This window comes from Pongo pygmaeus, chromosome 21 (genome assembly GCF_028885625.2).
Source record: "Pongo pygmaeus isolate AG05252 chromosome 21, NHGRI_mPonPyg2-v2.0_pri, whole genome shotgun sequence".
Taxonomy (NCBI): Eukaryota; Metazoa; Chordata; class Mammalia; order Primates; family Hominidae; genus Pongo; species Pongo pygmaeus.
Window position 1 is genome coordinate 48278539 of NC_072394.2, and position 24028 is coordinate 48302566.

General features: G+C 39.5%; 2 protein-coding genes across 3 annotated transcripts in view; one reads left to right on the forward strand and one right to left on the reverse strand.

The window, feature by feature from the left end:
• WFDC3 (WAP four-disulfide core domain 3) overlaps positions 1-24028 on the reverse strand; it is a 93288-nt gene that overhangs the window by 24552 nt on the left and 44708 nt on the right. The gene's annotated exons all lie outside the window — the stretch shown is intronic.
• Positions 6962-10436, forward strand: SPINT4 (serine peptidase inhibitor, Kunitz type 4). Its single transcript, XM_054467640.1, has 3 exons — positions 6962-7097; positions 8504-8681; positions 10235-10436. Exons 1-3 carry the CDS (start codon positions 6983-6985, stop codon positions 10239-10241), a joined length of 300 nt encoding a protein of 99 aa, XP_054323615.1. The 5' UTR covers positions 6962-6982; the 3' UTR covers positions 10242-10436.

The following is a 24028-nucleotide window of genomic DNA, read 5'->3' on the forward strand; positions in this document are numbered from 1 at the left end:
AATAAAAACTCTGAGAAATATGGGATTATATAAAAAGACTGAACCGGCCGGGCACGGTGGCTCACACCTGTAACCCTAGGACTTTGAGAGACTGAGGTGGGTGGATCACCTGAGGTCAGGAGTTCGAGACCAGCCTGGCCAACATGGTGAAACCCCATTTCTACTAAAAATGCAAAAATTAGCTTGGCATGGTGGCAGGTGCTTGTAATCCCAGCTACTCAGGAAGCAGAGGCAGGAGAATCGCTTGAACCCAGGGGGCAGAGATTGCAGTGAGCCAAGATTGCGCCACTTCACTCCAGCCTGGGTGTAAGAATGAAACTCTGTCTTGAAAAAAAAAACTGAACCTACAACTGATTGGGTTACCTGAAAGAGATGGAGAGAATGGAATCAAGTTGGAAAACATACTTCAGGATATCATCCATGAGAACTTCCCCAACCTAGCAAGACAGGCCAACATTCAAATTCAGGAAATGCAGAGAGCCCCACTAAGATACCCCATGAGAAGATCAACCCCAAGAAACATAATTATCAGATTCTCCAAGGTCAAAATGAAAGAAAAATGTTAAGGGCAGCCAGGTCACCTTCAAAGGAAAGTCCATCAGACTAACAGTGAACCTTTCAGCAGAAACCCTACAAGCCAGAAGAGATTGGAGGCCAATATTCAACATTCTTAAAGAAAAAAATTTCCAGCCTAGAATTTCATGTCTTGCCAAACTAAACTTCATAAGCAAAGGAGAAATAAGATTCTTTTCAGACAAGGAAATGCTGAGAGAATTCATCACCACCAGGCCTGTCTTGCAAAAGCACCTTGCAAGGAAGGAAGGAAGCACTAAATATAGGAAGGAAAAACCATTACCAGCCACTACAAAAACACACTGAAGTACACAGACCACTGACACTATGAAGCAACCATATAAACAAGTCTGCAAAATAACCAGCTAGCATCATGATGACAGGATCAAATTCACACATAATGCTAACCTTAAATGTGAATGGCTAAATGCCCCCAATTAAAAGACACAGAGTGGCAAGCTGGATAAAGAGCCAAGACCCCTCAATATGCTGTCTCACATGCAAAGACACACATGGGTTCAAAATAAAGGGAGGGAGGAAAATTTACCAAACAATTGGAAAACAGAAAAAAGCAGGGGTTGCAATCCTAGTTTCTGAGAAAACAGACTTCAAACTAAAAAAGACTTTAAAAAGACAAAAAAGGGCACTATATAATGGTAAAGGGTTCAATTCAACAAGAAGAGTTAATTACCCTAAATATATATGCACCCAATACAGGACCACCCAGATTCATAAAGCAAGTTCTTAGAGACCTATGAAGAGACTTAGACTCCCACACAATAATAGTGGGAGACTTTAACCCCCCACTGACAATATTAGACAGATTATCGAGACAGAAAATTAATAAAGATATTCAGGACTTGAACTCAGCTCTGAATCAAGCAGACCTGATAGATATCTACAGAACATTCCACCCAAAAACAACAGAATATGCATTCCTCTCATCACCACATGGCACTTACTCCAAAATTGATTACACAATCAAAAGTAAAACAATCCTCAACAAATGCAAAAGAACTGAAATCATAACAAACAGTCTCTCAGACCACAGCACAATCAAATTAGGATTCAAGATTAAGAAATTCACTCAAAACAACACAACTACATGGAAATTGAACAATCTGCTCCTGAATGACTACTGGGTAAATGATAAGATTAAGGCAGCAATCAAGAAGTTCTTTGAAACTAATGAGAACCAAGAAACAACATACCAGAATCTCTAGGATCCAGCTAAAGCAGTGTTGAGAGGGAAATTTATAGCACTAAATGCCCACTTCAAAAACCTAGAAAGATCTCAAGTTAACAATCTAACATTACAACTAAAAGAAGCAGAGAACCAAAAGCAAACAAACCCCAAAACTAGAAGAAAACAAGAAATAACCAAAATCAGAGCTGAACTGAAGGAGACAGAGACACAAAAAACCCCTTCAAAAAAATGAACAAGTCCGGGAGATGATTTTTGAAAAAAAAATCAATAAAATTGATAGACTGCAAGATAGACTAATAAAGAAGAAAAGAGAGAAGAATCAAATAAACACAATTAGAAATGATAAGGGAGACATCACCACTGACCCCACAGAAATATAAACTACCATTTGAGAATACTATAAACATCTCTATGCACATAAAATAGAAAATCCAGAAGAAATTGATAAATTCCTGGACACATACACCCTCCCAAGACTGAACCAGGAAGAAATCGAAACACTGACTAGACCAATAACGAGTTCTGAAACTGAGACAGTAATAAACAGCCTATCAACAACAACAACAAAAAAAGCCCAGGACCAGATGGATTCACAGCTGAATTCTACCAGGGGCACAAAGAAAAGCTGACACCAGTCAGGCACGGTAGCTCACATCTGTAATCCCAACAATTACACATCTGTAATACCAGCCAGGCACGGTGGCTCACATCTGTAATCTGTAATCAGAGGCTGAGGCAGGTCTGTACTAAAAATACAAAAACTAGCCACGCATGGTGATGCATACCTGTAATCCCAGATACTCAGGGGGGCTGAGACAGGAGAATCACTTGAACCTGGGAGGCAGAGGTTGCAGTGAGCCGAAATCACACCACTGCATTCCAGCCTGGGTGACAGAGTGAGACTCCATCTCAAAAAAAAAAAAAAAAAAAAAAAGGAAAAGAAAAAAGAAAAAGAAAAGCTGGTACCGTTTCTACTGAAACTATTCCAAAAAACTGAAAAGGAGGGACTCCTCCCTAACTCATTTTATGAGGCCAACATCATCCTGACACCAAAACCTGGCAGAGATACAACAAAAAAAGAAGACTTCAGACCAATATCCCTGATGAACATTGATGCAAAAGTCCTCAATAAAATACTGGCAAACCAAATCCAGCAGCACATCAAAAAGCTTATCCACCATGATCAAGTTGGCTTCATCCCCAGGATGCAGCATTAGTTCAACATATGCAAATCAATAAATGTGATTCATCACATAAACACAGCTAAAGACAAAAACCACATGATTATCTCAATAAACACAGAAAAGGCCTTCAATAAAATTCAACATCCCTTCATGTTAAAAATCCTCAATGAACTAGATATTGAAGGAAAATACCTCAAAATAATAAGAGCCATATATGACAAACCCACAGCCAATATCATACTGAATGGGCAAAAGCTGGAAGCATTCCCCCTTGAAAACAAGCACAAGAAAAGGATACCCTCTCTCATCACTCCTTATTCAATATAGTCTTGGAAGTTCTGGCCAGGACAATCAGGCAAGAGAAAGAAATAAAGCACATTCAAACAGGAAGAGAGGAAGTCAAATTATCTTTGTTTGCAGATGACATAATCCTAAGATGTAGAAAACCCCATCGTCTTAGCCCAAAAGCATCTTAACCTGATAAGCAACTTTAGCAAACTCTCAGGATACAAAATCTGAGTGCAAAAAATGCTAGCATTCCTATATACCAAAAACAGGCAAGCAGAGAGCCAAATCATAAATGAACTCCCATTCACAATTGCCACAAAAAGAATAAAATACCTAGGAATACAGCTAACAAGTGAAGGGCTTCTTCAAGGAGAACCACAAACCACTGCTCAAGGAAATCACAGAGGACACAAAAAAAATGGAAAAACATTCCACGCTCATGGATAGGAAGAATCAATGTTGTGAAAACGGCCATATTACCCAAAGTAATTTATAGATTCAATGCTATTCCCATTAAACTACCATTGACATTCTTGACAGAATTAGAAAAATCTTTTTTAAAATTCATATGGAACCAAAAAAAGAGCCTGAACAGCCAAGACAATCCTAAGCAAAAAGAACAAAGCCAGAGGCATCATGCTACCCAACTTCAAACTATACTACAAGGCTACAATAACTAAAACAGCATGGTACTGGTACAAGAACAGACACATAGAAAAATGGAACGAAACAGAGGGAACTCAGTAATAAGACTGCACATCTACAACCATCTGATCTTCAGCAAACCTGACAAAAACAAGCAATGAGAAAAGGGTTCCCTATTTAACAAATGGTGCTGAAAAAACTGGCTAGCCATATGCAGAAAATTGAAACTAGACCCCTTCCTTATATTGCATACAAGAATTAACTCAAGATGGAGTAAAGACTTAAATGTAAAACCCAAAACTATAAAACCCCTAGAAGAAAATCTAGGCAATATCATTCAAGACATAGGCATGGGCAAATATTTCGTGATGAAAACACGAAAGCAATTGCAACAAAAGCAAAAATTGACAACTGGGATCTAATTAAACTAAAGAGCTTCTGCGCAGCAAAAGAAACTATCATCAGAGTGAACAGACAACCTACAGAAATGGAATATATTTTTGCAACCTATCCATCTGACAAAGGTCTAGTATCCAGAGTCTACAAGGAACTTAAACAAATTTATAAGAAAAAACAAACAATCCCCTTAAAAAGTGGGTAAAGGACATGAACAGTCACTTCTCAAAAGAAGACATATATGTGGCCAACAAACATATGAAACAAGGCTCAACATCACTGATCATTAGAGAAATGAAAATCAAAACCACAATGAGATACCATCTCATACCAGTCAGAATGGTGATTATTAAAAAGTAAAAAAAAAAAAACAAAAAAAACACACACAGATGCTGGAGAGGTTGCAGAGAAAAAGGAACACTTTTACACTGTTGGTGGGAGTGTACATTAGTTCAACCATTGTAGAAAACAGTGTGGAGATTCCTCAAAGATCTAGAGGCAGAAATACCATCTGACCCAATAATCCCATTACTGGGTATATACCCAAAGAAACATAAATCATTCTATTATAAAGACACATGCATGCATATGTTCATTGCAGCACTATTCACAATAGCAAAGACAAGGAATCAATCCAAATGCCCATCAATGATAGACTGGATAAAGAAAATGTGATACAGATTAGATATAGATATATAGATATAGATATATAGATATAGATATAGATATATAGATATAGATATATAGATATAGATATAGATATATAGATATAGATATAGATATATAGATATAGACATATATGTACATATATGATGTTCTATATATATACACCATGGAATTCTATGCAGCCATAAAAAGAAATGAGATTATGTCCTTTGCAGGGATATGGATGGAGCTCGAAGCAGTTATCCTCAGCAAACTAACACAGGAGCAGAAAACCAAACACTGCATGTTCTCACTTACAAGTGGTAGCTGAATGATGAGAACACATGGACACATAAGGGGATCAACACACATTGGAGCACATCATGGGGATGGTAGGGAGAGGGAGAACATCAAGAATACCTGGTGAATGCTGGACTTAATACCTAGGTGTAGGGATGATCTGTGCAGCAAATCACCATGGCACACATGGTTTATGTATGTAACAAACCTGCACATCCTGCACATGTACCGCTGAACTTAAAATAAAAGTTGAAAATTTTTTTAAAAGATAGCATTTACAATAATATTAAAAATATAAATAAGATTGTAACACCTGCATGAGAAATGTCATAAACCTTTCTTTAAAATATTAATGAAAGTCAAAATAGATGGAAATATATATATATCAAAGACAATATTATAAGGATATCATTCTTTTCCAATTGATTTGTAGATCCAATGCAATTCAAATGAATATCCAAAATAGGTCTTTTGTTTTTGTTTTTTTTCGGTCAGAGTCTTGCTCTGCCACCCAGGCTGGAGTGCAATGGCACAGTCTCAGCTCACTACAACCTCTGCCTCCCAGTTCAAGCAATTCTCATGCCGCAGCCTCCCAAGTAGCTGGGATTACAGAAACTCACCACCATAACCAGCTAATTTTTGTATTTTTAGTAGAGACGGGGTTTTGCCATGTTGACCAGGCTGGTCTCCAACTCCTAACCTCATGTGATTCACCCGCCTCAGCCTCCCAAAGTGCTGGGATTACAGGCATGAGCTACCATGCCTGGCCCGAAACAGGTCTTTTGAATAACTTGATAAACTGACTAAAATTTATATGAAAATACAAAATCCTAAGATAAACAAAGTTCAAGAGATTAAGTGTGGCTTTGGAGTGGGGGTATACAGTGGAGTGAAATAAAGAGCTCAGAAGCAATCCCAAGTAATTAAGCAAAATTATTTTGCAGTTAAATAGAAGAGGAACTCATTAATAAATAGGTCTGGGACCACTGAAAAATGAAAAAGGATCCTTATGTTATACCTTATCAAAAAATCAACATCAGGTGGTTTTAGGGTGTAAAGATAAGCCAAAATTTCAAAACTTTTAGGAGAAAACAGATCCAAGATGTCCTCATGTTCCTATATAACATAGTGTAGTGTGACTAAGAACAAAAACTCTGAAGCAAAGTTCAAATCTTGTCTCTACCACATAATAAATGAGTGACCATGTACATGTAACCTAATCTCTGTCTCCATTTCATCCTTAAATGATGGTAATAACTGTACTTACTTCATAGGGTGTATATGATGATAAAGTATATACAAATTACTTAAAAATAGCACCTGGAATTAAGTAGTACTCTAGGTTATAACTAACCCTGTTACTATTATTATAGTGCTATTGCACTCTTTCTCTTGTGCCATGATTAGTTTCTTCTGTGCATAAAAAGTCAAAAAGAGAAAGGAAGAAATCCTTTTTTAATTCCTTGCTCTGATGATTCTACCCTTCATGATTAAATATATGCAGAAGCTCTGATCCTTAAGTTTCTATTGCTTCTAGATGAACATAGGACTCACTATCAAGGGTCTAATCAGTTTGGGGCCTTCAGCTTCATGGCTGGGTACCCAAGCACTCACTGTTCAACTCCACACCTAGTAATGTCCAGTCCTGGCCCTTGGGGTAGGTGGGCTCAACCGTCTCAAGTATCAAGCCCAAAATATAACATCAGGTGATACCACAACTATCCTGCCTGCTGCTTGCTGCACCATGAAGTCTGCCAAGCTGGGATTTCTTCTAAGATTCTTCATCTTCTGCTCATTGAATACCCTGTTATTGGGTGGTGTTAATAAAATTGCTGAGAAGATATGTGGAGATCTCAAAGGTATGAAGCTAAGGCAGAAAATAAATCCAAAGGTCAATTATGAATGAGAGAGAAGGTATTGGGAGAAAAGTGTGTTATCTAGGTAGTCCAGGAAGGTCTTCCTTTCATGGCAATACCCATACACACTTAGTCCCTTGACTCAGGGCATTGCTTACACTAGGGGTCCTTTGGATGTTTGATGAGAAAAAACAGAAATGACACAAAGTCCTTTCCAGAGGGAGACCTCTTTTATAAGAGGTCCAAAGGACTGGAAGTATTTTGAATCAGAGGTTTTGTGACAAATTTCAAAGATCCCAGACCATTGAAGAGTATGTACTGGGATGAGAGAGAAAGGGGGTTGGAGACAGAGCAAATTAAGACATTTTCAGTATCTGGGCTATGGACATATACAGAACTCTCGGACAGATGATTCCTGTTTAGAGGAGCTCACAATGTAAATGTGAGAGGCAATGAGACTTTCTTCCATAGATAGTGTGTGAAGGCTCAGCGCTTCCAGGGGATGAGAAAGTAGCACAGTTTATACCATAAGTCAGACACTCCAAGTTCTGGACCTGTTCACTTAGCAGATGCGTGCCCTTGGACAAGTCACTCAACCACTTATCATTCTCTTAGTCTCAGTTTCCCTGTGTGTAAAATGAAGATCAGATCAGAAAAGTGCCTGCTGCAGAGGGTATTTGTGAGTATGAAATAAGATTATGCATATAACTTTACCAGAGAGTAAATTCCAGGCTGGCTGCTTGAGTAAGGTGGATTGTCAATACAACCATGATTGTGGCTGTTCCAACCACTTACTGCCCAACTCTTAACAATAAAAACAGAGGGTTTGCCTCTGAGAAGGCAAGAAAGGAGAAGATGATGGGGTATGAGGATGAAAGAGCATCACCCCAAGGTTATGCATTTTAGCATTTTAGTATGCATCCTGCTTTGAGGATAGCAGCAGGCACGGTTACTTAAATTTTGAAGTATAGGTAGTATAGTGAATGTATGAAAACTGGGGAGGAGGCGCTCTGAATTGCATGTCCTATGTGGGCAATTAAAAGGAAAGGAAGATGATGTGGGGAAGCAGGAGGATACTGTACTTTAATAAACTGTTAAGATAGGAAATGTAGGGAAGCTCATCGCCCTGCCCAAGCTAGTAGTGGAACCTCCTTTTTCACTGATCACTACTTCTCCTTTTCCAATATACTGCTCATGACAACAACCTGGAATTGTAACCAATTTGCATTATGCAAGGGCAACTTTTCCAAGTAACTCTAATTCCAAGAGAAAACCACATGTCTTTTGGAGTCCTTGAATATAAGAATAGTTCCAGGCTAAACGTAGGAATTTTTAAGGGCCCATAAAGACAAGTTCTCCAGCTGAGTCTTAACCAATTCCCGCTAACTCAATGGGAACCTCTCATGCAGATCCCTGCAAATTGGACATGAATTTTGGAAGCTGCTATGAAATTCACTTTAGATATTTCTACAACAGAACCTCCAAAAGATGTGAATCTTTTGTCTTCTCCGGCTGTAATGGCAACCTTAACAACTTCAAGCTTAAAATAGAATGTGAAGTAGCCTGTGTTGCAACATACAAACCACCGTAAGGAATCTAATCCTGTCCTTGGTCCTTGGGGGTAGTAAAAGAAGAGGTTTTGACATCCTAAGATAGAGAAAATTGATCAGGGGCTAACCTTGCTTGGAGTGGGAAGAGGGAGGATTGCTCAAACAAGAAGTTTTAATAGTTGGGTTGGCCAGGCGCAGTGGCTCATGCCTGTAATCCCAGCACTTTGGGAGGCCGAGGTGGGTGTATCACCTGAGGTCAGGAGTTCAAGACCAGCCTGACCAACATGGAGAAACCCCATCTTTACTAAAAATACAAAATTAGCCAGGCATGGTGTCGCATGCCTGTAATCCCAGCTACTCGGGAGGCTGAGGCAGGAGAATCGCTTGAACCCAGGAGGCAGAGGTTGCAGTGAGCCGAGATCGCGCCATCCATTGCACTCCAGCCTGGGCAATAAGAGCAAAACTCCATCTAAAACAAACAAAAAAAACCCCATATTTGGGTGGGCTGTCAGGATCATTTGCTCATTTTGCAGTTAGGAAATCAAATGCCCAGAGAGAAAATAATAGCCACCATCTATTGGACAATTACTGTGTGTCAGGCACTGCACTAAGCAATTAACATCTATTGATATAATTTAAAATTATATCAAGGTAGGGCCAGGTGTGGTGGCTCACGCCTATAATCCCAGTACTTTGAGAGGCCGAGGCAGGTGGATCACAAGGTCAGGAGATCGAGACCATCCTGGCTAACACGGTGAAACCTCGTCTCTACCAAAAATACGAAAAATTTGCCAGGCGTGGTGGCGGGCGCCTGTAGTCCCAGCTACTCGGGAGACTGAGGCAGGAGAATGGCATGAACCCGGGAGGCAGAGCTTGCAGTGAGCCAAGATCATGCCACTGCACTCCAGCCTGGGAGACAGAGTGAGACTCCATCTAAAAAAAAAAAAAAAAAAAAATATATATATATATATATATATATATATATATCAAGGTAGATGTATATCATTATTTTTATGTGACAGATGAAGAAACCAAGTACAGTACAAGTAACCAAGCATCTTGAGGTCACATTATTAAATGGCATAGCAAGGTTTCTAACCAGAGCTGACAGTCACAATGGTCTTGACCATCTTACATGGACAAGGTCACCCAAACCAAATTCTTGCACTCTCATACCTTTGAACTCTTCATAGCAACTTGCTGCTTTATACAACTAAGCTCCCAGCCCATGCTTGACTATTTCCCAATCATTGGAAATAGAAGGTCAATGGTGCCTAACAGGGCTGTGTTTTGGCTGATTCCCAGGAGAACTGGCTGGAGAGTGGCCTTGGGAGTAACTAGAAGGCAGAAATGTTGTTTTGTTTATTTTATATTCCTAGTGGATCTTTTCAGTGCCTGGCACATACTAAGCAATGATTAAGTGTTAAGTGAATGAAAAAGTGAAAGATTAATCAATAAAATAGGGGAAACATTGAGATAGAAGGCATCCTCTGTGCTTTCCCTAGGATAAAAAATGACCTACATTAATCCAGGGAGACCTTCCAAAACCTGTAACACCGATTTGGGTTTTTCTTTCCTTTGCTTAAACAGGAGGTGAGAGGATGTGAACTCATGAAGTTGTCTGCTGCACCATCCGAAATAAAGACACAAGAAAATTCAGACTGATTTTGAAATCTTTGTAATATTTCCATAACACTTTCAGCTTCCATCTGTTTGCTATTTTCCTGACCCTAGTTTTGTCTTTCCTAGAAATTAACTGTATGATCATTAGAATGAAAGAGTCTTTCTGTCAGCCCTGGCTCTCTTAATTTCTCTCCACTTGTCTTATCTAGATTTGCAGAGCTGAAATGTCAGCTGGTCCCATCCATTGATTTCCCCCTCACTCCTGAGCCATCCCTTACATATGCACACTTAGCTTCATTTATCCTAAACTGCTAAACTGTTTCAGGTTTGACAAGTCTGCACAGGTTTGCATCATCTCCCCTGTCAAATTGAACTGGTTAGTGGAACCAAAGTACCAAACCTATACTTCCTTTTGATCTTGAAATCAAACCTAGCAGCGAACTGCACACTTATGTGAAATGTCCCTGCACTCATAACAAATTTTTCTTTGTCGTGTTTCCTGATTCAAGTCCCCCAATTAGTTTAATTACCTCCCAACCTGGTCCCTGTTTAGGAGTAATTATATGGACCTCTGTCATTGCTATTTGACTTGATTATAGTCAGTCCTTCTGGAAAAGAATCCTCAACTTCAGTCCGGTGACTATGTTTCAGCTACCAAAAAATGATTATCCAAACACAGGTTCCCAAATCTTCTGCATATAATGCTACAAGGTTTGGCATGGCCATGATCAGCCTAGCTGTAAGATTTACAGGTTGACTACTTCACCTCTGAATTTTTTCAGGCATCCAAACTGAACCTGCACTGAAGTAGGAAAACCTATCCTGGCACCTGTTATTACCTTCTGCATACCTACCGTGTCCATCTTACAGACAAAACCAATCCCTCACCTGTGAATCACAACCTGGAACAGTGGAAGCTAGGGCCAACATTGTAAACCAGTGAGACCATAACTAGACACACAAGCCTGATCTCTGCTCCATCTTAAGACTAGGAAGATCAACACCCTAAATTAAGATGCTTTTCTGCAAAAATTATGGTAACTACAAGATCATACCCTCAACCAGACAGGGTTTACTCTGAGCAGGTAAAGTGCTAATAACCCAGTTGATTCTGGTATATTTCAACTTCCATGAAGATCCTAAAATTATAGATCATTCTTGAGCCCAGCCAGCTGCAAGACCCTAAAATAATAGAGATGAGACTAATCCAGTTAGTCCACATACATAGAAGTTCTGAGATTTTCCTCTTATGAATCGTGAAACTGGGTGTCCCAGAAGCAGACAGTCTTTCAGGGACAAGATAGCATATTTCGGGAGCCTGTTTGCTTCCTACTTTAGCCAACTCCTTGAAAAGTCAGAGAAGTAAAAAAGGGGTGTACAGATATGAATAAAGTCAAGACTAAGAATCCTCTGAGGAAAGAAGGCAATTGTATCCTGGTGAGAAAAGGAAATAGATGCCCAGTACAGATTGCTGAGCATCAAAAGTGAGATAATGAGTTGAGTAAGAGCTTTTGAGGCTTTTGAGTTGTGTTGTTCTCCCCACCACAAAGATCTGGATCAGTCATTGCCTGCTCTCTTGCCAAATCACTAACAGCCACAAAATACCACAAGGGTGTTTGAGATAACATAATGGTCGTTCCAGAGTCCAGCTAGAGAAGTATAAAAGCATAAAAGAAGTGAGAAGCATAAAAACAGGTGCAACTGAGCTAGCCAGACTCAGAGTTTACTGTTTTCTCTTCCTCTTATATACACTAAGGTTTATGTGACTAAAACTAAGAGGAAGAAAGGTTCCTAGAAAATACATCTAGGACAGAAGTGTAGATATTTTCTCTGGTTGGAGGTGGGGGGAGGAAGATAGAGAAATAATGTTATTTAGGAAGAAGCAAATGGAGTAAGGAAGCCCAGGTTGTATCACTGCAAAGTCTCTTCTCTGGAATTATCTACCACCACCACAACCACCCTTGAATCCACCAAGAGCAGCACAAGTTAAAAGAGCTGGGCTTTGGGGAGCTAAGCTATTAAAGTGCAAAGGCATAAGAAGGAGGCTGGGCTCAGTGGTTCAAGCCTGGATTCCTAGCACAAACCACTGCTCAAGGAAATCAGACAGGACACGAAAAATGGACAAACATTCCATGCTCATGGATAGAAAAAAATCAATATTGTGAAAATGGCCATATTGCCCAGAGTAATTTATAGATTCAATGCTATTCGCATTAAACTACCATTGATATTCTTGATAAAATTAGAAAAAAACTATTTTAAAATTCATATGGAACCAAAGAAGAGTCCGAATAGCCAAGGAAATCTTATGCAAAAAGAACAAAGCTGGAGGCATTATGTTACCAGACTTCAAACTATACTACAAGGCTACAATAACCAAAACAGCATGGCACTGGTACAAGAACAGACACATAGAACAATGGAACAGAATAGAGAACTCAGAAATGAGACCACACAACTACAACCATCTGATCTTTGACAAACCTGACCAAAAAAAAAAGCAATGAGAAAAGGATTCCCTATTTAGTAAATGGTGCTGGGAGAACTGGCTAGCCATATGCAGAAAATTGACACTGGACTCTTTCCCTACACCTCATACAAGAATTAACTCAAGATGTATTAAAGATTTAAATGTAAAACCCCAAACTATAAAAACCCTAGAAGAAAATCTAGGCAATACCATTTAGGACATAGGCATAGGCAAAGATTTCATGGTGAAATTGCCAAAAGCAATTGCAACAAAAATAAATAAATAACAAAAAAAAAAAAGCAATTGCAACAAAAGCAAAAATTGACAAATGAGATCCAATTAAACTAACGAACTTCTGCACGGCAAAAGAAACTATCATCAGACTGAACAGGCAACTTACCGAAATGGAGTAAATTTTTGCAATCTAGCCATCTGACAAAGGCCTAATATCAAAAATCTACAAAACACTTAAACTTACAAGAAAAAAACAAACAATCCTATTAAAAAGTGGGCAAAGGACATGAACAGACACTTCTCAAAAGAAGATATAATATGTAGCCAACAAATATATGTAAAAAAGCTCAACATCACTGATCATTAGAGAAATGAAAATCAAAACCACAGTAAGATACCATCTCATACTAGTCAGAATGGCAATGCTGGAGAGGTTGCAGAGAAATAAGAATGCTTTTACACTGTTGGTGGGAATTCAATTAGCTCAACCATTATGGAAGCGAGTGTGGTAATTTCTCAAAGACCTAGAGGCAGAAATACCACTTGACCCAGCAATCCCATTACTGGGTATATACCCAAAGGAATATAAATCATTCTATTATAAAGATCCATGCACGCATATGTTCACTGCAGCACTGTTTCAAGGAATTATTTAATTTCATTCTTAATTTCTTCCTTCACCCATTCAGGAGCATGTTGTTTAATTTCCATGAGTTTACATAGTTTCAAATGTTCCTCATCTTATTGATGTCTAGTTTTATTCATTTTGGTCATATAAGATACCTGATATGATTCCAATTTTTTTAAACTCTTTGAGACCTGTTTCATGTCCTAACATATGATCAGTCCTGAAGAATGTTCCACATGCCAAAGAAAAGAATGTGTATTGTTCAGCTACAGGATGAAATGTTCCATAAATGTCTGTTAAGTTCATTTGGTCTATGGTACAGTTTTAAACCTAAGTTTTTTTGTTGATTTGCTGTTTAGATATCAGTCCAATGCTGAAAGTGGGGTGTTGAAATCCCCAGTGATTATTGTATTGGGGACTATCCCTTTAGATCTAATAATATTTGCTTTATAAATATGAGTGCTGTGGTATTGGGTGCATATACATTTACAATTGTTATATTATCTTACTAAATTTATTCCTTTATTATTATATAATGTCCTTCTTTGTCTATAGATTTTACTTGAAGTCTGTTTTATCTAAGTAGAGCTATTCCTTGCTTTTGCTTCCCTTGGCATAGATTAGCTTTTTCCATTCCTTCACTTCAGTCTATGTGTGTCTTTACAGCTGAGGTGAGTTTCTTGTAGGCATCATATAGTTGGGTTTTGTTTTTTATCCATTCAACTAGTCTAAACCTTTTAAACGGGGAAATTAATTAATTTACCACTCAAGGTTATTATTGATAGGTGAGGACTTACTCTTGCCATTTTGTTGATTGTTTTCTGGTTCTTTTGTAGTTCCTTTGTTCCTTACTTTCTCTCTTATTGTTTATTTTTGCAGGTAGGTGGTTTTCTGTAGTGATAAGATTTGATTCTCTTTCTCCTTTGTGTATTGGCTCTACTAGTGAGTTTTATCATTTTATGTTTTCATGATGGTGGTTATTGTCTTTTCACTTCCAGATATAAGACTCCCTTGAGCAGTTCATGTAAGGCCAGTCTAGTAGTAATGAGTTCTTACTTTTTGTCTGTGTAAGATCTTATTTCTTCTTCATTTTTTTTTTTTTGAGAAGGAGTCTGTCTCTGTCGCCCAGGCTGGAGTGCAGTGGCACGATCTCAGCTGACTGCAAGCTCCGCCTCCCAGGTTCACGCCATTCTCCTGCCTCAGCCTCCTGAGTAGCTGGGACTACAGGCACCCGCCACCACGCCTGGCTAATATTTTGTAATTTTTAGTAGAGACGGGGTTTCACCATGTTAGCCAGGATGGTCTCAATCTCCTGACCTCGTGATCCACCCACCTCAGCCTCCCAAAGTGCTGCGATTACAGGCATGAGCCACTGCGCCCGGCCTGACTTATTCATTTTCATGGGTGTTGGTTCAGTGGAGTTCATTGGCCTTGGTTCTAGGTGGATGCAGTAGTATAGTATCCATTTAGTTTCTTCTACTTTAATCCACACTAATAGTGTTTGTGAGTTTCTCAGTGGCCTAGGCTGAGACAGTTTGTGATAATAGTGGTGAACTTTGCCAGAAATGGGCTTCCTAGGCTTTCTCAGGTGGGGAGTGCATGTGTTTCTCAGGTGGGTCAACCAACTTGGGGTTGGGGCCACAGAGCTGTTATTCTGGCTGGGAGCACTGGCATGCAGTTGCTCAGCCAATCTGGAGGTATGTCTGCCAGGAGCAACCCACAGAGCTGTTTCTCAAGCCCAGGATGTGGGTGTACAGCTACTTGTAAAGGAGTCTTTATTAAAAGAACAAATCACTTAGCTGACCTATGGAGTGATTCCCTTCAAGCATGGTAACAAATCAGTGTCTTAGCAAACTAGATAGTCAGAAGGTGGAAGTCCCTCCTGTTATACAAAATTTCCAGCCTAAAATTCCTTGAAACAAATTTTCCAATCTTTCTTCTTCAAAGTACTTTATGACATGGGCAGACCCTTATCCACTGCCCAAAAATCTGTTGCCCCCACCACATGAAATGAATGAGAACAAGTTCATTTGGGCTTGTTTGGGCTGTTATAGCAAAATACAATAGATTGGATGGCTTATAAGCAATAGAAATTTCTCACAGTTCTGAAGACTGAGAAATCTACGATCTAAGATCTAAGTCTAAGTCTAAAATCAAGGTGCCAGCAGATTTGAGATCTGGTAAGACCAGAACTATTTCTTAGTTCATAAATGGTAACTTCTCCCTGTGCTCTCACATGGTAGAACAGGTAAACAAGCTCACTTAGGCTCATTTTAGAAGGGCACTAATCCCATTACTTAGGGCTCTGACCTCATGACATAATCACCTCCCAAAAAGTCCCGTCTCCTAATACTATCACCTTGGAGTTAGGACTTCAACATACGTATTTGAGGGTATACAAAGATTCAGAGCATCGAACTAAGAGTATAAAGTTTAAATGTTCTCACCACAAAAAAACTACATGAGGTGATAGATATGTTAATTATTTTGATCGTGGTAATCACTTTGCAATGTGTATATGTATGTATGTGTGTATATAGTATATATATACACACATATATATTAAAATACTACATTGTAAACCTCAAATATATACAATTTTTATTCATCAATTATACCTCAATAAAGTTGGGGGGAATTAAAAAATAAAGTTTCACGAGAAAAAATGAATTTATCTACTTAATACAAAACCATGAGTAGTATACAAAAGGTTCCAGATACCAGTCATAAATAACAACTTTAAAATGGCTCAACATCCTTTCATGATTAAAAAAAAAAAACTCTCAACAAATTGGGCATAAAAGGAATAGATCTCAACACAATAAAGGCCATATATGACAAGTACTTAGCTAACATTATACTAAACAGTGAAAAATTGAAAGCCTTTCCTCTGAAATCCAGAACAAGACAAGGATGTCCATTCTTCCTACTTCTATTCAACATATTATTGAAAGTCCCAGCCAGAGCAATTAGTCAAGAGGGGAAAAACGGCATCAAATAAGAAAGGAACAAGTAAAATTGTTGGTATTTGCTGATGACACAATCTTATATATAAAAACCCTAAAGATTCCACCAAAAAACTGTTAGAACTAATAAATGAATATGGTAAAGTTGTAGGATACAAAATCAACACAAAAAGATCATTAGCATTTCTATACACTAATAATGAACTATCCAAAAAAGAAAGCAAAAGAACAATCCCATTTATAATAGCTACTAAAGAATAAAATAATCAGAAATAAACATAACCAAGGAGATAAAAGACCTGTACATGGAACCCTATAAAACATTAATGAAAGAAATTAAAGAAGACACAAATAAATGGAAAGATATCCCATGTTTATGGGATGGAAGAATTAATATTGTGGAAATATTCATCTACCCAAAGTAATTTACAGAGTCATTGCCATCTCTATCAAAATCCCAACGTCATTCTTCACATAAATAAGAAAAAAATCCCAAAATTCATATGGAACCACAAAAAAAATAGCCAAGGCAATCATGAGGGAAAAAAAAAAACAAAGGTAGAGGCATCATACTACTAATTTCAAACTATACTACAAAGTGATAGTAATTAAACAGCATGGCACTGACATAAAAATAGACACATTGACCAATAGAATAAAGAGCACAGAAATGAACTCATACATATACAGTCATTTGACATTCAACAAAGGTGCCAAAAATACACAATAGGAAAAGGAAAGTCTCCAATAAATGGTGTTGGGAAAATTGGATATCCAAATGTAGAAGAATGAAATTGGACCCTTATCTCACACCATATACAAAAATGAACTAAAATGGGTTAAAGACTTATACACATAATGGGAGGCAGAGGTTGCAGTGAGCTGAGATCATGCCACTGCACTCTGGCCTGCTCAACAAAAGCAAAACTCTGTCTCAAAAAAAAAAAAAAGACTTACACATAAGACCTGAAACTGTAAAACTACTACAAGAAAACAGAGGGGAAAAAAACTACAGGACATTGGTCTGGGCAATGATTTTTCAGATTTGACCTCAAAAGCACAGGCAACTAAAGCAAAAATAGACAAATGGGATTACATTAAACTAAGAAGCTTCTGCACAATAAAAGAAACAACTAACAGAGTGAACAGATGCTCTACAATTTGGGAGAAAATACCTGCAAGCCATGCATCTCATAAGGGGCTAATATTCAAAATACATAAGGAATTCAAACAACTCTTTAGCAAGAAAACAACCCCATTTAAAAAATGGACAAGGGACCTGAATGTTTCTCAAAAGAAGACACACACATGGCCAACAGATACACACAAAAAAAGCTCAATGTTCCTAACCATTAGAAAAATGCAAATTAAAACCACAATGAGTATCATCTTGAGAGGTGACAACATGCTGGTGGCCCTCACTCGCTCTCAGTGCCTCCTTGGCCTCGGCATCTGCTCTGGCTGTGCTTGAGAAGCCCTTCAGCCTGCCGCTGCACTGTGGGAGCCCCTCTCTGGGCTGGCCAAGGCTGGGGCTGGCTCCCTCTGCTTGCGGGGTGGTGTGGAGGGAGAGGCGCGGGCAGGAATCAGGGCTGCATGTGGCACTTGTGGGCCAGTGCGAGTTCCGGGTGGGCATGGGCTCAGCGGGCCCTGCACTCAGAGTGGCCGGCTGGTACCGCTGGCCCTGGGCAATGAGGGACTTAGCACCTGGGCCAGCAGCTGCGGAAGGTGTGCCGGGTCCCCCAGCGCTGCCAACCCACCTACGCTGCACTCAAATTCTCACTGGGCCTCAGCCACCTCCCCAAGAGGCAGGGCTCGGGACCTGCAGCCCGCCATGCCTAAGCCCCCAACGGTGGGCTCCCACACAGCCAGAGCCTCCCTGATGGGCGCCACCCCCTGCTCCATGGCTCCCGGTCCTATCGACCGCCCAAGGGCTGAGGAGTGCGGGCCCATGGCGCGGGACTGGCAGGCAGCTCCACCTGCGGCCCCAGAGCGGGATCCACTGGGTGAAACCAGCTGGGCTCCTGAGTCTAGTGGGGACTTGGAGAACCTTTATGTCTAGCTAGGGGATTGTAAACACACCAATCAGCACTCTGTGTCTAGCTCAGGGTTTGTGGATGCACCAATTGGCACTCTGTATCTAGCTAATCTGGTGGGGATTTGGATAACCTTTATGTCTAGCTAAGGGATTGTGAATACACCAATCGGCACTCTGTATCTAGCTCAAGGTTTGTAAATGCACCAGTCAGCACTGTGTGTCTAGCTCAGGGTTTGTAAATACACCAATCAGCACTCTGTATCTAGCTAATCTAGTGGGGACATGGAGAACTTTTGTGTCTAGCTCAGGGATTGTAAACGCACCAATCGGCACCCTGTCAAAATGGACCAATCAGCTCTCTGTAAAACAGACCAATCAGCTCTCTGTAAAATGGACCAATCAGCAGGATGTGGGTGGGGCCAGATAAGAAAATAAAAGCAGGCTGCCCGAGCCAGCAGTGGCAACCTGCTCAGGTCCCCTTCCACACTGTGGAAGCTTTGTTCTTTCGCTCTTTGCAATAAATCTTGCTACTGCTCACTGTTTGGTCCAGACTGCCTTTATGAGCTATAACACTCACCACAAAGGTCTGTAGCTTCACTCCTGAAGCCATCGAGACCACCAACCTACCCAGAGGAATGAACAACTCTGGACACGCCGCCTTAAGAGCTGTAACCCTCACCACAAAGGTCTGCAGCTTCACCCCTGAGCCAGCGAGACCACGAACCCACCAGAAGGAAGAAACTTCGAACACATCCGAACATCAGAAGGAACAAACTCCGGACATGCCACCTTTAAGAACTGTAACAGTCAGGCCAGGCGTGGTGACTCACGCCTGTAATCCCAGCACTTTGGGAGGCCAACGTGGATGGATCAAGAGGTCAGGAGATGAAGACCATCCTGGCTAACACAGTGAAACCCCATCTCTACTAAAAATACAAAAAAATTAGCCAGGCGTGGTGGCACGCACCTGTAGTCCCAGCTACTCGGGAGGCTGAGACAGGAGAATCGCTTGAACCCAGAAGACAGAGGTGGCCGTGAGCCGAGATCGCGCCACTGTACTCCATCCTGGGTGACAGAGGGGGACTCTGTCTTAAAAAAAAAAAAAAACTAACAGTCATCGCAAGGGTCTGCAGCTTCATTCTTGAAGTCAATGAGACCAAGAACCCAGCAATTCCGGACACAATCTCACACCTGTCAGAATGGCCATTGTCAAAAAAATGAAAAATAACAAGTGTTGGCAAGGATGTGGAGAAAAGGAAACCCTTGTACACTGTTAACAGGAATGTAAATTAGTACAGACATTAGGGACAACATTATAGAGGCACCTCAAAAAATTAGAATAGAATTAACACATGACCCAGCAATCCCACTTCTTCTAGGTATTTACTCAAACGATTGAAATCAGTATGTTGAAGAGATGTCTGCACTCCTATGTTCATTGCATCAACTATTCACAATAGCCAAGTTGTGGAATCAGCCTGTCCATCAACAAATGAATGGATAAAGAAAATGTGTGTTTAGTTATGTACAATGGAATACTATCCAGCCCTTAAAAAAAAGAAATTCATCCTGCTCAACCTGGTCCTAATGCTGCTCTGGCTGCTCAGCTGACCTCCTTTTACCTTCTGATACTTGGACATCCCTCTCCTGTTCAGCCCTACGGTTCCCAACAATTTGGTTCCCGCTCCATGATCAGGATTTTCAATAAACCAGACACTCCAGAGAAAAAATAAAAAAGAAGGAAATTCAGTCAGTTGTGACAACGTGGGTGAAACTGAAGAACATTATCCTAAATTAAAATAAGTCTACACAGAAAGACAAATACCACATGTTCTCACTTATATGTACAATCTAAAACAATCAAACTCATAGAAGCAGAAAGTAGAATGGTGGTTACCAGAGGCTGGAGTGTTGGGGGAAATGGGGAGATGATTGTAAAGGGTACAAAGCCTCAGACTAGAAGAATAAGGTTTTTTCAAGATCTATTAATACAATGTGGTGAATATAGTTAATAATATTATATTGTGCACTTCAAAATAACTAAGAGAGTAGATTTCAAAGGTTCTCACCACAAAAAACAAGTATTTGAGATTATGAATATGTTAATTTGGTTGATTTGATTATTCCAATCAAATCATAAATTATAACATCACTTTGTACCCCATAAGTATATACAACAAGCTGGACACAGTGGCTTCTGCCCATAACCCCAGCACTTTGGAAGACTGAGGCAGGAGGATTGCTTGAGCCCAGGAGTTCAAGACCAGCCTGGGCAACATAGTGAGACATCGTCTCTACAAAAAAAAAAAACACAAAATTAGTCGGGTGTGGTGGTGCCCACCTGTAATTCCAGCTACTCAGGAGGCTGAGGTGGGAGGATTTCTTGAGCCCAGGAGATCGAGGCTACTGTGAGCCAAGATCATGCCACTGCACTCCAGCCTGGGTGACAGAGCAAGACCCCAAGTCAAAAAAAAAAACCTATATATAGATATAGTTTACAAAACTATATCTATATATATATAGATAAATATAGTTATAGTTTACAAAACTATATATAGTTATAGTTTACAAAACTCTATATATGTAACATATATACAAGTTATAGTTGTGTGTGTATATATAGATACACACACAACTATAACTTGTCAAAAATGAATTTTTTTAAAAAAAAACCCAAAAAATGGCTCAATATAAACCAAATCCCAGTGCACAAAATGCCTCAGTTCCCTGAGATTTACAATAATGATCACAGCCCCCAACTGTCCCATCCTTAATTTTCTCAAGTTTATATGTTTAGGCAACTTAGGGCACTATGAATGGGAAGGACAATTCTACAAGGAAAAGTTGGAATGCTATTATTAGATATGAAATATACTGATGAGCAGACCTAAACAACTGCTGTTCACTACCTCCCAACCCTTGACTATTCCATGCATATACTCTCTCCTTTCTGTTCATAAATATGTTTAATGCCTTGGTCTAACATCACAAAAAGTACTTACCTACTCCTTAAAGGGAGACAATCGAAAGGCAGCTCTGACTCCTTCACCTGGCTACAAGTATAAAATCTCTAAATGAGCTCTATCTGTATATTACCAATAAATACTGTTAATTATATCATAAACCAACATACCCTATATAAAACAATGAAAGAAATAAAAAATAAATGCTAGAAAAATATTAATGCTGCAACACAATGATTAGGAAAATACAGATAGCATTATTTGTGCTGTTCATTATAAGCCTGTAATAGCTGGCTTGCGTTAACAATCCTCCTCTATTATGCATTTCATACTTTTGTGTTTAGCCACTACCACAAATAAGCTGTGTTCTTTATGTAAAACTTCATTTCTGTGTGATATTAGCTTTTGAGAGAACTGCCTGGGCAGGCTTTACATTTTCCCATCTTTTGGACTTTAATGACTCCCATTATATTTTACAACTGAGATGGGGTACAATTATATGTATATATTTTTCAAAGTAGCTAAGGTGAAAATTAACCCTATTTTATCTTCACAGACAGTTTCAAAAATTGCAGGCAAACTATAATACCTGTCTTTTGTCAATTTTTTTATTCTTATGAAGAGACTGAAGTGGCCAGATATAAATCTCAACTCTCAATTGAACAGGTCCATTTTTTCATTGCCTGATGAAAGTATTCCCCTATTTAGACACAAAAACAATCAAACCAGTAAAGTGCATAATCATAAGAATGGGAAGCAAAACTGTTACAAAGTAGAATCTTATATACTACCTACACCAACTTGGTCCCCAAACCTATGTGTTTTGACGATGCTGCAAAGGACATAAGCTCAGTGCTTATACTGCATACAGCAAGGGAAATCCCCAGCCTTGAAACATAATTGCATCTTCAACTTTATAAGACAATATGCCTCTAGAGATGGTAATACACGAGGTAAGTAGATACATAGGCATTAATATATTTTCTTACTTCTTGTAGTGGGAAGTAAGTTCCTAAAACAGGCAGGAACAATACAGTATTATTTGCTAAGATGACCATAAGGTATTCAACAAGTCCATCAAAGCTGATATTAACAAGATATGGTGGATGAAAAAAGCAAGTCTAATGGGATGATTACAAAATTCTAGGTCGGGCACGGTGGCTTATGCCTGTAATCCCGGCACTCTGGGAGGCTGAGGTGAGCAGATTGCTTGAGTCCAGGAGTTTGAGACCAGCCTGAGCAACATAGTGAAACTCATCTCTACTAAAAGTACAAAATTATTCAGGCATGGTGGCACATGCTTGTAATCCCAGCTACTCAGAAGGCTGAGGTGGGAGAATCACCTGAGCCGGGGAGATCAAGCCTGCAGTAAGCTGGGATCACACAACTGCATTCCAGCCTGGGCAACCAGAGTGAGATCCTGTGTTTAAAAAAAAAAAAAAAAAAAAAAAAATTCTCGGCTGGGCATGGGAATCCCAGCACTTTGGGAGGCTGAGACAGGAGGATCACTTGAGCTCAGGAGGTCAAAGCTGCAGTGAGTCATGACTGCACCACTGCAGTCTAGCCTAGGCAACAGAGCAAGACCCTGTCTCAAAAAGAAAACCTGAAAAACATGACATTCTGGACCAGGTAATTTTTTTTCAAGTTCTGAAGATGAATAGTGGTAAGGAATCCACAACAATGTGAATGTACTTAATGTCACTGAAATGTACACTTTAAAATGGTTAAAATGGTAAATTTGGTTGGGTGTGGTGGCTCACGCCTGTAATCCTAGCACTTTGGGAGGCTGAGGAAGGCGATCACCTGAGGTCCAGAGTTCAAGACCAACCTGGCCTACATGGTGAAACCCCATCTCTACTAAAAATTGGGTGGGTGTCATGGCACACACCTGTAATCCCAGCTACTCGGGACGCTGAGGCAGGAGAATCACTTGAGCCTGGGAGGCAAAGGTTGCAGTGAGCCAAGATGGCACCACTGCACTCTAGCCTGGATAACAGAATGAGACACTGTCTAAATATATAAATAAATAGGTAAACTTTATGTGATGTATATTTTACTACAATAAAAAACCGAGTCTAAGTTCATTATAACAGCATAGTAATGAGGAAAAATGTCCCAAATGATCTATTTGGTTCTTTTGTAACATGGGACTAAATTAGTATCATACCAATCAGGACACTTAAAAGTCGAAAGTCACTTTGGTTAAATTTATGCATAGTTTCTGTGTCTAAGACTATGGCTATATCAAGCCCATTACTTGGTTAACGGACTGCCTGAGCAAGAAGATAGATGGAATTTACAGAGTGACATATCTGGTCCATCTGATTATTAAGGATATCTTCTATACTGAGGACCCTTGATAAACAGTTACATGAAACATGAATAATTTCACATTATAGATCCATTTATTCAACAAATTTTTTTTTTTTTTTAGACGGAGTCTTGCTCTGTCACCAGGCTGGAGT